The sequence below is a fragment of the Puma concolor genome, chromosome D2 (genome assembly GCF_028749965.1).
Source record: "Puma concolor isolate L17-30 chromosome D2, mPumCon1.1.hap2, whole genome shotgun sequence".
In the NCBI taxonomy this organism is placed as follows: Eukaryota; Metazoa; Chordata; class Mammalia; order Carnivora; family Felidae; genus Puma; species Puma concolor.
Window position 1 is genome coordinate 31,151,531 of NC_141677.1, and position 13,192 is coordinate 31,164,722.

General features: G+C 40.9%; 1 protein-coding gene across 2 annotated transcripts in view; it reads left to right on the plus strand.

Moving 5' to 3' along the window:
* VPS26A (VPS26 retromer complex component A) overlaps positions 1–3,718 on the plus strand; it is a 33,524-nt gene extending 29,806 nt beyond the window's left edge. For both annotated transcript variants that reach the window (XM_025917721.2, XM_025917720.2), the window contains exon 9: positions 1,781–3,718. In XM_025917721.2, the coding sequence (XP_025773506.1) occupies positions 1,781–1,894 (114 nt within the window). In that variant the 3' untranslated portion in view covers positions 1,895–3,718. The remainder of the gene's footprint in view (positions 1–1,780) is intronic.
* The last annotated feature ends 9,474 nt before the right edge of the window (positions 3,719–13,192 follow it).

Sequence of the window (13,192 nt, forward strand, 5' to 3'; positions counted from 1 at the left end):
AAATTAGAAATTATTCTGTGCTGGGGCGCCTGGGTGGGTCAGTCGGTTAAGCCTCTGACTCTTGATTTCAGCTGAGGTCGTAGTCTCACAGTTTTTGGGATCAAGCTCTGAGTTGGGCTCTGCACTGATAGCATGGAGCCTGCTTGGGATTCTGTCTCCCTCTCTCTGTGCCCTTCCCTACCTTGAACATGTGTGCGCATGCGCGTTCTCTCTCAAAATAAATAAACTTAAAAAGGAAATCATTCTGTGCTATCGTGAAGAATACAGAAACTGCTTTTTATAAACATACTTTGTCTTAAAGGTCCTTACATTGCATATGTGCAGAAAAAGAAAAATTCTATAAGTTAATTAAAATTTTTTTTATAGCTTATTTACTTATTTTATTTTGAGAGGCAGAGACAGCATGAGCAGGGGAGGGACAGAGAGAGAATCCCAAGCAGGCTCCACACTGTCAGTGCAGAGCCCGATGTGGAGCTTGAACTCAAGAAACTGTGAGATTATGACCTGAAACGAAACCAAGAGTCAGCTTTTAATCGACTGAGCCACCTAGATATACTCCTAAATTAACTAACAAAAAACTTAAATAATAGTTTGACAATAATTTAGAAGAGAGAAAAACTTTTGCATTGATACTGCCGTAATGCTGTATAATTAAACATAGGTAATTTGTAACTCAAGATGGATTATATAAACTTTACAGTTTCCAAAATGTTGCATGTGTAGCCCTATGGAATAAGTACCTTGCTTCCCTTGGGCATTCACTTGGATGTTTGGTAACCAACATAAACAGCCTGTCATGACTTTATGAAGCAAATGATTATAGGATTTTTTTGAATTTTAGGAATTTAAAAGAGACTCAGGATGTATTGGTTAGGGTAAGATTAAATAGGCAGAGGAATGAGTATTTGAAAAACATATAGAAGTTGTAGGGCAGGTTTATTTGGAGTGCATTGGGAGCAGAGAGTTAACTCGTTTTGGCTGGTGGGGGGAGTGATGTTGGCAAAGGTTGGATAAAGGTTAAGAAGGACCTTGAATGCTGGTTGGAGATTTATCCTAGAGGTGCTGAGAACTCCTGAAGTGCAATCCAAGCAGTGTTTTATTTATTTATTTTTTTAACGTTTTTTATTTATTGTTGGGACAGAGAGAGACAGAGCATGAACGGGGGAGGGGCAGAGAGAGAGGGAGACACAGAATCGGAAACAGGCTCCAGGCTCTGAGCCATCGGCCCAGAGCCCGACGCGGGGCTCGAACTCACGGACCGCGAGATCGTGACCTGGCTGAAGTCGGACGCTTAACCGACTGCGCCACCCAGGCGCCCCTCAAGCAGTGTTTTAGACGAATCTAGTCGTGATTGGAAGAATGGGCTAGAAAGGGGCCTCAGGCACTGGAGGCAGAGCCATCTACCCAGAAGCTCTTTTAAGTGTCTAAGGTTGAAGTGACAGGGTTTGAACTTTGATAAAGGCAAGTGATAGCAAACCAAAGGGTAGATTTTAGGAATTATTTAAAGCAGTAATAGCTAGAACATTGTGCTGTGGTGCTCTGGATTGGGGGTGGTGGTGTGCATAGGTGCTGATGGTGGTGGGGGGGGAGGATTGGCAGAAGGGGTGGTCCAAGATTAGAATTGGAAGAAAGTAGGTCACTCAGCAAAGAGAACAGCTTTTGTTGGGAGAAAAATTAATTTTGTTATAGTAAATATTGAAATGGCATTATTTCCATCGTGAAAACTTAAGGCATAATATGAGAATATTAATTTGTCGATGTCTTGCATTTGTTTTACTAGGAGATCATTTTATGGAGAAAAGCTCCTGAAAAATTGAGGAAACAGAGAACAAACTTTCACCAGCGATTTGAATCACCAGACTCCCAGGCATCTGCTGAACAGCCTGAAATGTGAACTGAATAGGAGAAAAAAAGAAAAACAAAAAAACTCCTATATCCATTGAGGTTACGTTCAGCAGGTTAAAGATGGTTGCAGCTTGTAGGGGGGGAAAGGCCAAAACTCCATTTATAATAGTCTTCCTTTATCTTACAGTGCTGCATTTATTTTATGATACAACTAAATTTTCTTCATGTATATACATTAAAAAAAAACGCTTTCTTTGAAACACTGGAACTTTCTTAAGCTGCCATTTTTTTTCTTTTCTTTTTTTTTACTGCACACTTTGATTTGATGATAAGCACTCAGATATGCATCAACATAAACATTAAAGATTTTCACGTGAGTAGGCTGGTATTTGTAATTTGCTTTCTTCGTAATGTTGATTATAAATACTTTCTCCTTTTTCATGCTAATAATTACCTCTTATTCTCTACATGCAAAAAATTAAATATTTTGTGTTCAAATAAAAATAGAAAAATTGAGTGGACCTTACATCCTGCAAAGATTTAAAACATGGTGTCTCAGTATTTTTGAGAACTACATTTATGTTTCTACATGTGTGTTTGGGAAAGGCATATGGAGTGTTTCACCATAGGTGCTTCTTAGTCTACTATTCCATGGCTTCCTGAATTGTATCCTCTTTGAAGCCTTCTGTGGTGTGAATGTTAAACTTATTTCCCAAGAGATTATGTGGCATCTCCCCGAAGCCTGCTTGCCTGCCTCCTTCCTTCCTTCCCCCCTTCCTTCCCCCCTTCCTTCCCCTTCCTTCCTTCCTTCCCTTCTTCCCTTTCTTTACCGTCCGCCCTTCCTTCCTATTTCTCTCCCCCCCTTATCCCCCTCCCCCGCCCTCCTCCCTTCCTTCTTCCTTTCCCTTTCTTTTCTTTCCTCTTTTTCTTTTCTTTCTCTTTCTCTTTCTTTTTTGCCATATAAAGTAACTATTTTTGCCTCTGCCATCCAGCAGCTACCACTGTATGTTTTCTGCAATGTTGACTTGACTCTATGTTGGCATTTTAAAGTTTGTTAGAACTATATAATTTTTCCGTAAATACTTTGAATTTTTTTTTAATTTAAGGCATCTTTTTACCACATATATACAAATAGAATATTCTTGCCTTCACAAATATTCTCTTCCCTTGCTAGGGGAAAATTTGAGGATAGGGAACTCAGGAGGACCTGTGAAGCATGTAGTTATCTAGATCTGGACAATTTCATATTCGGTAAGCTGGAACTTTGGCTAGTTCAAGCTCAGATTTAAACTTCACCCACTCTGTTTAAATTTTGTTAACACTAAATTCAAGTCATTAGTTCAAAGTCTCCAAAAAGAAGGCTTCAGTCATCTGTTCATATGCATGGGGTCTGAGCTCAGATACACTAAATGTGGGGTGTAGGAACTAAAATGAAGCCTGCTGTGTGAAACTACTTTCACATAGGGTTCACTGGTTTTTGTACCAATATTTTTTTATACACTTCAGCGCAAGTCTTGTCAGTTTACCTTACCTTATGAGTAAGCTAAGTAACCTAAATTACATTTCTTTAAACCTGTTTACTACTGTGGCACTTTGTTGATAAAATGGTCAGTAACCAACTTTACTGGCAAAAGGTTCCATGTACCATGTGCTGGAGCATCTATTTTAAATGTGGCTCTCTGTGAATGGTAATGTTTTCCTTCATGTAAGTGCCTGTTCAGAGTTTCAAAATTTAAAAATGCCAAATATTTTCATGGTCACTTGCATGTAGTAATTAGGGAATATTCAAAGAAATTTTGAAAACCAATTGTATTTAACCAGCCTCAAATTGTGCAACCATGATGTATAATAAAGAATTTGAAATGATACAGAACTTGCTATTTGAATCATTGAAAGAGTTCTATTCTCAAATCTCATTGTCAGGTTTATCGTTGAAGCCACAATTGCTCATGGTTTAGGAAGCTATAATTATGACAAGTTTTTATAAATATTGTCAGTTTCAATTTCAAATAGTTATATAATACTTTTAATTAGGTGGCTTAAAACACTGTCATAAATAAGATGCTTATTCACTTTGCTTGAGACTTTGTTGCACAACCAATTTGAAGAATAAACATTTGAAATCAATATTTAGTGAACTGAGTAAAAACTTGGCCAATTAGAAATAAACTGAAAAGGAAATTTGTGTCTTTAGTAAAAAGTACAGGGGCACCTGGCAGGCTCAGTGAGTAGAGCATGTGACTCTTGTCAGAGCTGTGAGTTGGAGCCCTGTGTTGGGTGTAGAGATTACTTAAGTAATTTTTAAAAAGTACAGGGGTGACTGGGTGGCTCAGTCAGTTAAGTGACCGACTCCTGATTTCAGCTCAGGTCATGATCTCAGGGTGGTGAGATCGAGTCCTGTGTCAGGCTCCATGTTGAAATTACAATATCTACTATAGTGGTTCTCGACCTTGGCTGCATGTTCAAATCACTTTATATTTTTAAAATAACCATGCCAGGTCCTACCCAAACTAATAAAATCAGAATTTCAGGGGCCAGGATATCAGCATTGAAAAACCTATCCAGGGTTGAGAACCACTGTCTAAACCATGTTAATAGTTGTTCCATCACTAGTGAAGAATTTTTTTTTGTAGTTTTGAACTTTTTTTTTTTTTCAGCAGAACTAAAAAAAAAAAAAAAAATTCAAGAGGGTCAAAGCTTGGTCATTTTGAATTTCTGATAGCAAGAACATCATGAATTAAAAGTCACATCAGTTTTTAGAAAAACTAGAATTTTGGGGCACCTGGGTGGCTCAGTCAGTTGAGCGTCCAACTTTGGCTCAGGTCATGATCTCACGGTCTGTGAGTTCAAGCCCCGCGTCGGGCTCTGTGCTACAGCTCAGAGCCTGGAACCTGCTTCGGATTCTGTCTCCCTCTCTCTCTCTCCTCCTCCTCCCCCGCTCACACTCTCTCAAAAATAAGCATTAAAAAAAATTATTTTTTTAATTAGCACACTTAACCAATTCTAACTTAGGCTCTATTGAATTTGAGAAGTAGCTCCCAAAGGAGTTTTATTATTTTGAAATCCTAAAAGGGGGAAAGTACATAATTAGAAAAAGAACAAGTGGCTGGCAGTGTTTTGAATTGTTGGGGAGGAAAAACTTCATCTACCCTCTTGGATTCTGTGTTTGGGAGCCTGCTGATTGACAAAAGACAGGCAAAAAAAAGATGGACTTAGTATGAGGGAGTTCACAAAAATGCGACTTAAAGCGATAGTTAGAATTTGGGGCCTTATAGATCATCTTGAGGGGGAAAGGGGTAAAAGACACTTACAAATGACTTCTTAATAGCAGAAGTTGGGGGTAGAAAGGGCAGTTATGCGAAAGCACGTGACTTAAAAGAAAAAGGATGGTAACTATAATCATTTTGTGAGAAAAGTCTTGAGGTGTCATGCCAACCATGTCATCACTAGTGATGAGATAATCTTCCCTGGTTGCTCCCTGAGAGGGGATTTATGACAATTGAGTTCTTTCGGGAGGCTCTGCTTTTTAGGCAGAGGATTTCAGGAACTCAAATGTCTTCTACTCAAAACGTTTATGCCACAGTGGCATATTCCAGACCCCTTCATCAATATGGATCAAGTAGTTGGAATACTCAAGTCTTAAGTACCAGGTGAGTCAGTCAAGTCTTTAATTTCATTCCTTTTATATTTAACTGAATCTGTCAAACTTGCATAAAGGCATTCTCCAGGGGCTTATACTAGCCTGGATTGGAATGTAACATATTTTAAGTTTCAAATAATGGCATAATGAGGAAAATGTGCCCCCTTATGTACATCCTTTTTTAGGCTTGGGGCCTTCGATGAGCGTAATTCTTACGTCACTCCCCTGTCAAAAATCTTTTAGTGACTCAGTTGCAGGAGAAAGCTTAAATACTGTAAAACAGTTCCAGTTACTCGAGACTCTGGAGAATGCCTGCTTCCCTGCCAGCAGTCCCCTAGCTTTATAGTAAGGCTCTCCTGTCCAGTCTTGCCAAACACTATTTCCGTCTCCAAGTCAAAGAGCTAGATGTTTCCTTGCTATGTTGCCAAGACATGCTGTGCACACCTCCAGGACTGTGCTTGCCACACTTTTATAAAAGGCTTTTTAATTTTATGGATTTTAAGCCTCTTGGCTCAGTCCTGTTTTGGTGTACTTTGTGCATATTATGTAATACACTCATTATCTGAATAAATGAGTGAAACTTATTTTCCTAGTGATTATAAAATTAGGTGTCCTCCTTTAGGAAAAAGTGAGTCTGATGAGGGACGGGAATGGAAAAATGTTCACCATTACCCCAGATGACTGACATCTCGCCTGCATAGTTTTGATAAGGATCAAATACATGCTAGTTGCTACATTCTGGTCTCATGACTGCCTGTACATCTCACCCAGTTAATATCGAGCTGAATGATAAGCACCAGAGACATCTTGTGAAAGTATTTTAGGAGTAGACACTTGAAGAAAACATTTATAACCTATGTACATTCCCTCCTCGTTGAACACTAAGCATATAACCACCAGCTTCATACAACTAAAGTGCAGCTCCTGCCCAGGGGCCTGTCCCTGTGCTGCTTAAACTTACTAAGTTGCTTTGTAAAACATCTCAAGAATTCCTTCCTGACTGAGCTCAGTGATCCCACAGTTTTGGGAGCCCATATGGGGATTATGGAATGAATCCAAGTGCCCTGATGTGGCTTGATAAGTCATCTTTATCCCCAATCTTTGTTTCTTACTTGTTCCTTTTTGGAGATGTACTGAATAGTATAACCTTTCGGAACGGGTCTTTCCCGAATGCTCAGGACAGAACCTTTTGCCCATGGCGACACTACGGGGAGGGACAAACTTCCTGCCACCTGGCTGGATCCCAGTACCTTGGCCGTAATGGTGTTGGGCTCAGAAACATCAGGCTCTTCCTATTTTACCTGTTAAAACTTGTATTCTCAGGCACAGGAAGGCCATACACGTCATTAGGAAGGCTGCTTAAGACTCCTGTATCAGGTTTCTTCCTAAATAACGCAGTGTGATCCCTCCATGAACATAAAATCCAAGATATGTCTGTCTGTGTGCTTCCTGAAAGGGACTGGTCAGAACTATTACTTACTTGGGGCACTCACCCGACAGGGGACCACTCCCTTGGGACTGGATCATGGCTAAAACTCCCAAGAAAATTGCCTGGATTAGATAGGAATTCTATACTTTCATTTTCTCATGTCTCTCATTTGCCCTTACCCAGGGGTTGTTTGGCATTCCCAGTCCTGCTCTCAGATTGAAAAGTAGTTCTAGCTTAGTTTTGTTATGCTTGATAGAGAATAGCTGCCCCTTCTTAAAGGCCAGGACCTCTACTCCACCCATTAATACTAGATCTAGAGACTTACAAAGGGTATTATTATTGGCCACTGAATACATCAGTTCCTTCAAAATGGAAGGAGGCAGCCCCAATCTTTGTGGCATTTCAGTCCATTCACCGGCACCAGCACCTGCTGTGGTCCAGAATGCAACGGGGAAGCAGAGGGAGGTGGACATCCCTTCTCAGGGAGTACAAAGGAATCAGAGCAGTTGAGAAAGAGGGATGCTTACCTCCACTCTGAATCCCAGAAACCTTAGAGCCAGTATTCCTGATGGGATGCCATTCAGAAGCAAAAGGGGATTTTGGTAATGGACTCGTAGGTAATTAATGTACTCTCCTCGTTCTGTGGGAATTGACTATGGGATCAGCTTCCTCAATCCCAAAGGATTCCCTCTTAGGCTATCTCCCACTACATTGGAGTCAAATAAAAAGCACCCCAAGCTGTTGGACTATAAGAGATAGAAACCCAGTCCCCAAGGTGCACAGCTCTCTTGTAAACAGGTGGCTGTCCAGGGGCGCCTGGGTGGCTCAGTCAGTTGGACGTCTGACTTCGGCTCAGGTCACGACCTCAGGTTGGTGGGTTCGAGCCCCACGTGGGGCTCTAATGCTGACAGCTCAGAGCCTGGATCCTGCTTCAGATTCTGTCTCCCTCGCTCTCTGCCCCTCCCCCGCTCATGCTTTGTTTCGGTCTCAAAAATAAATCAAACAAAACAGGTGGCTGTCCAGATGCTATACATACCTCCCTCTTTTTCTGAAGTCACTATCTCTTTGCTTTTTGTGTGTCAGGTCTGGAATGTATCTTTTTTGTTTGTTTATTCATATTTGAGAGTGAGTGAGAGAGACAGAGAGAGTATGAGCAGGGGAGGGTCAGAGAGAGAGAGAGAGAGAGAGAGGAAGATATAGAATCCAAAGCAGGTTTCAGGCATAGACCCCCATGTGGGGCTCGAACTCATGCCAAGATCATGACTTGAGCTGAAGTTAGACGCTTAACTGAGCCACCCAGGTGCCCCAGATCTGGGATGTATCTTAAAAAGACTGGATGAACGTTGCCTGACTCTTACTTTATGTGGGGTGTTCTCCATCATTCATTTCCTGGGTTAATTCGAGCCAATTGTCTGGTTAGCTTACCTCAGGACAGGGACTTTAAGGAATATTCCCAAAGCAGCTGCCAAAACTCCTTTTGTTTGGGGGAAGTTCCCTGTCTTCTCCGGCCCAACATGGAGTGCCTATTTTCACTTTTTGTTGGTGGAAAAAAGAAAGCGTGCATCTGCTCATTTGTCAGAGAGGAGGAGTTTTAGGACCAGGAGTCCTCTCTACTGCCCTCTGGGCTTTTACCAGCCTCCAGTCTTGCTGGCCGAATGCCACCTACTCCGCCTCCACCCTTCTCCTCCTCCCTCCTCCTGTTTTCACACCATCACTGGTGGGCTGGGCCAGGCCGACTTACGTAACCGGCTCCTATACCATCCTCCATGCCTCCAGCACCATTGGCTCCTGCTCCTCCTACCCTCACTGTCAAAGGAGCAAAGATCACCCCTCCCTGGACTTAAAACATCCACTTCAGATTTCCCCACAGGCGCCCCAGGTAAAAATCGGCACTGGAGAACAAACGGATTGACTTCTAGTGGACCCAGCTGCAACTTATTCAGTATTTAAGTGAATTTAAATGTTTTTTTAAATAAGCATTAAAAAAAAAAGTTTATTTTGAGAGAGGTGCATGCAGGGGAGAGGCAGGGAGAGAGGGAGGGGGAGAGAGAGAGAGAGAGAGAGAGAGAGAGAGAGAGAGAGAGAGAGAGAAGGAGAAGGAGAATCCCAAGCAGGCTTCATGCTCAGTGGGTAGCCCGATGTGGGGCTTGATCTCACGACCATGAGATCATGACCTGAACTGATATCAAGAGTCAGATGCACAGTGACACCTGAGTGGCTCAGTTGGTTTGGTGTCCAACTTTGGCTCAGGTCATGATCTCACAGTTCATGAGTTCAAGCCCTGCACTGGGCTCTGTGCTCTCATTACAGAGCCTGCTTCAGATCTTCTGTCTCCCCCTCTCTCTCAAGAATAAACAAACATTAAAAAGACAAAAACAAGTAGACTAACTAAAAAAGGTTTATAGGGAAAACTTTTAAGTAGCTTTCAAAATCTTTGGTAACCTGCAACTTTGAAGTTTTGCTAAGTTAATGATAAATTGAGTTCATTGGATATCTGAGTCTTTTCCAAATAAAATAATACAACATTGATTATTGAATGCAGGTTTCTCTGCTTTTGGCTTCTTATTGCAGAGAAACTGTGGGTACCTTCTGTTGGCAAATGTGCTTTGTGCTTTACTGAAAGATTGTACTATGGAAAAATCTATGTTTTTAGAAATTATGAAATGTATTCATGAATTTCAGCTCTAAAAGAATTCTGGTGTAACAGTTCACAATTGGTTACTACTGAATTTTCATTGGAGAGGAAGGTTTCTAAAAGTTAAAATTCTGCTAAATGTAAATAAGACTGATGGAAATAAGGAAATAATTCTGTAGGTAGGGAAGTAGGATATGCATGAGAAAAATACAAGGAATGGGAATACCTTCTGTTGAGAGAAAAAAAGGTAATTTTGAGATGGGTTGTTTAGAGAAAAAAGGCTTAGGACACAATCAGAATGAAAAAAAATTGTACGCTTGTGAAGGTAAATCTTTGGAAAAGAATTAAAAAACATTTTTTTTAAATGTTTATTTTTGAGAGAGACAGAGCGCAAGTGAGGAGTGGCAGAGAGAGAGAGAGACACAGAGTCCAAAGCAGGCTGCAGGCTCTGAGCTGTCAGCACAGAGCCCCACATGGGGCTTGAACTCATGAGATCATGAGAGATCATGACCTGAGCCAAAGTCAAACGCTCAACTGACTGAGCCACCCAGGCGCCCTAAGGAAAAGAATTTTATGTGTGATCACGACTAAGGTTGAAATGGATGGATTTTAAAAGTACATGGGTACAAGACTGATGGGACACCGGGGTGGCTCAGTCAGTTGAGCATCTGACTTGATTTTGGCTCAGGTCATGATTTCAAGGTACAGGAGTTTGCGCCCTGCGTTGGGCTTTGCACTGACAGTGAGGAGTCTGCTTGGGGTTCTCTCTCTCCCTCTTTCTCTCTGCCCCTCCCTGCTTGTGCTCTCTCTCAAAATAAACTCAAAAAAAAAAAAAAGTACGCTGGTATAAGACTGACATTCTGCTTTTCTGTACGCTAAGAAGACAAAGTTTTCTTGGATTGCTGGTCTGCTTTTGATAAAACGTGCAAGTTTTTTTCTTTATCTGCTCAGAAAACCAAAGCTTCTATGTTTTGTCTGTATCAGGTCTTTGATTACTTCAAGTTAAAACTTTTTTTATATTAAAAACATATTTTTAGTGTTTTATTTATTTTTGAGACAGAGTGTGAGTGGGGTAGGGGCAGAAAGAGAGAGGGAGACACAAAATCCGAAGCAGGCTCCAGGCTCCGAGCGGTCAGCACAGAGCCCGATGCGGGGCTCGAACTCATGAACAGCAATATTATGACCTGAGCTGAAGTTGGACGCCCAACCGAGTCACCCAGGCACCCCTGTGCGTCACTTCTGACTTCCTCAAAACTTAACTGATGACTAAAAGCCTAATAACATAAACACATATTTTGAATGTTATATGTATTACCCTATTCATAAAGTAAGCTACAGAAAATGTTAAAAACAATCGTAAGAAAAAGTATTTGTATAATACTGTACTTCTCGGAAGCGCCTGGGTGGCTCAGTTGGTTAAGCGTCTGGCTTTGGCTCAGGTCATGATCTCACAGTTCACGGGTTTGAGCTCCACGTCGGCCTCTGTGCTGACAGCTCAGAGCCTGGAGCCTGCTTCGGATTCTGATTCTCCCTCTCTCTCTGCTCCTCCCCCACTCACATTCTCGCTCTCTTAAAAATATGAAAAAAAAAACTAAAAAAAAATACTGTACTTATCAAAAGAGGATCCACATATTGGTAGACCCACAAAGTTCAAACCTGTCTTGTTCAACTGTACTACTCTAGAGACACAGTTATGACACAATTTTAGTGCTGGACGGTAGTTGTACTGGGTCCTACGGCATACAAGAGAGGCACCCAATGTTTTCAGAGGTAAGAGGTGAGGAATGATGACATCATAGCTGGTATGTAGTTCTGGCATGAATAGAATGATAGATACAGGAAGTAGAGAGACGATATAAGGAGAGTTAATTTAGGAGGGGCCTTGGATGCCATACAAATTAATGGAGTATGGGCTTTATCTGAACACTTATTCAGAATACACTGAAGGATTTTAAGCAGGAATAACTTAATCAGATTTGTGTTTTCAAAGCATCATTACAGTGACTGCGCAAAGTCACAAAGATGGAGGCGTGAGAGCAGGCAAGGATACTGGTTATGATTACTGCATTCTATGGAGTCTCTAGTTACCAGGTGCTGATAACAGTACTGTAAACATCTCCCAAAGGGAATGACAGCTCTCTATCCTGTAAAAGCAAAAATCTTATGTTGACTATTCCCGTTTCAATGTTTATGGAACTCTGCTAATGGCTGAAGAGGAAAACCTATATACGCTATCATAAAATTCAGACCACGATTTATACCTGCAAGGAGGTACAAAGTTACCACTAAAATTGTTTTAAGATTTTTTTTTTTTTTTCTGCAAAGCTGTATTGGACTATGTTACTACCTCCATAAGATTAGTAACGACTGCTGATTCTGGCCCCCAAATTATAAATGGTTGTCAGGCATACTAACAAAAGGAATAATAATAACAAAAGGCATATTAAATTTTTGGCTTGTTCATTCCCCTAGTTTCCAAATCTGATGAGACATCCTTGTTTAATGGCCTTTTATATCATATTTAAATTGTCCTAAGGATTTCTTTAAGTCTCTCTATTCCGTATACATGGTCTCTACCATAATTCAGACACCCTAATCTACGATCTTTAGCTAGAAATTTTGGAGAGTTGTAATTGGTTTTCCTCCCTGTTTTTTTGGAGGGATGGGGTGGGGGAGACAGCTGTTCCAGTCTATCTTAGACATTTCTAAACTGACTGCTCAAAAATTTAACAACAATTTGCCAAACACAGAAGGAAGCCTGTCTTAATCCTGGCATTTAAATTTTTTCAGTATGCCTTTTCCATAGTTAAGCGTCTGCTTACACCTTTTCTCTGAAGAGAATTTCCTTACAACTTCCCTATTTGTCTTGTTTCATTTGCTTTTAAGTCTGGCAGGAACTTCCTTAAGGATCTGAAATCGCTCCTTTCTTTGACCTCTCACTGGCCTGAGTAACAACCATTTACATTACTTAACATGTACAGTTCCTATCACTAAAACCAGATCTGAAATTATTTGAGAACAAAGGGTTATCTACTTGTATTCTGAGGTTTGAAATATATTCTGTGGGGGCGTCTGGCTAAGTCTTGAGCATTTGACTCTTGATCTGGGGTCCTGAGTTCCCGCCTCATCTTGGGGCTAGAATTTACTTAAAAACAAGTATAGGCTTAGTATATAGGCTTAGTCCATTGGGCTCAGGTCATGATCTTCTGACTAGGAGTCCGAGCTCCCATCTAGAGTCTGACAGCTCAGAGACTGGGGAGCCTGCTTCAGATTCTGTGTCTCCCTCCCTCTCTCTGCCCTCCCCTGCTCACATTCTGTCTCTCTCAAAAATAAGCAAACATTAAAAAAAAATTAAAAACCAAACCAAATATATATATATATACACACGTATACGTGTATGTGATCAGCATATACATCAATATGTATAGATCCTGGGAATGAAAAGCACATTAACAAATTGTTACTGGTATCCTATTTGACGCAGGAGTATTACATATCACATGACACGTCCCTTCAAGTTGCAAGACCTTAATGTTTCAGGTAGGAGAGAGATGTGGAAAATATAGCAGCATATTTTGAATTAACATGTTGCAAACTCCTATGACACAGTATTCAACCTATGCAAATGAAACGAAACTCTGGG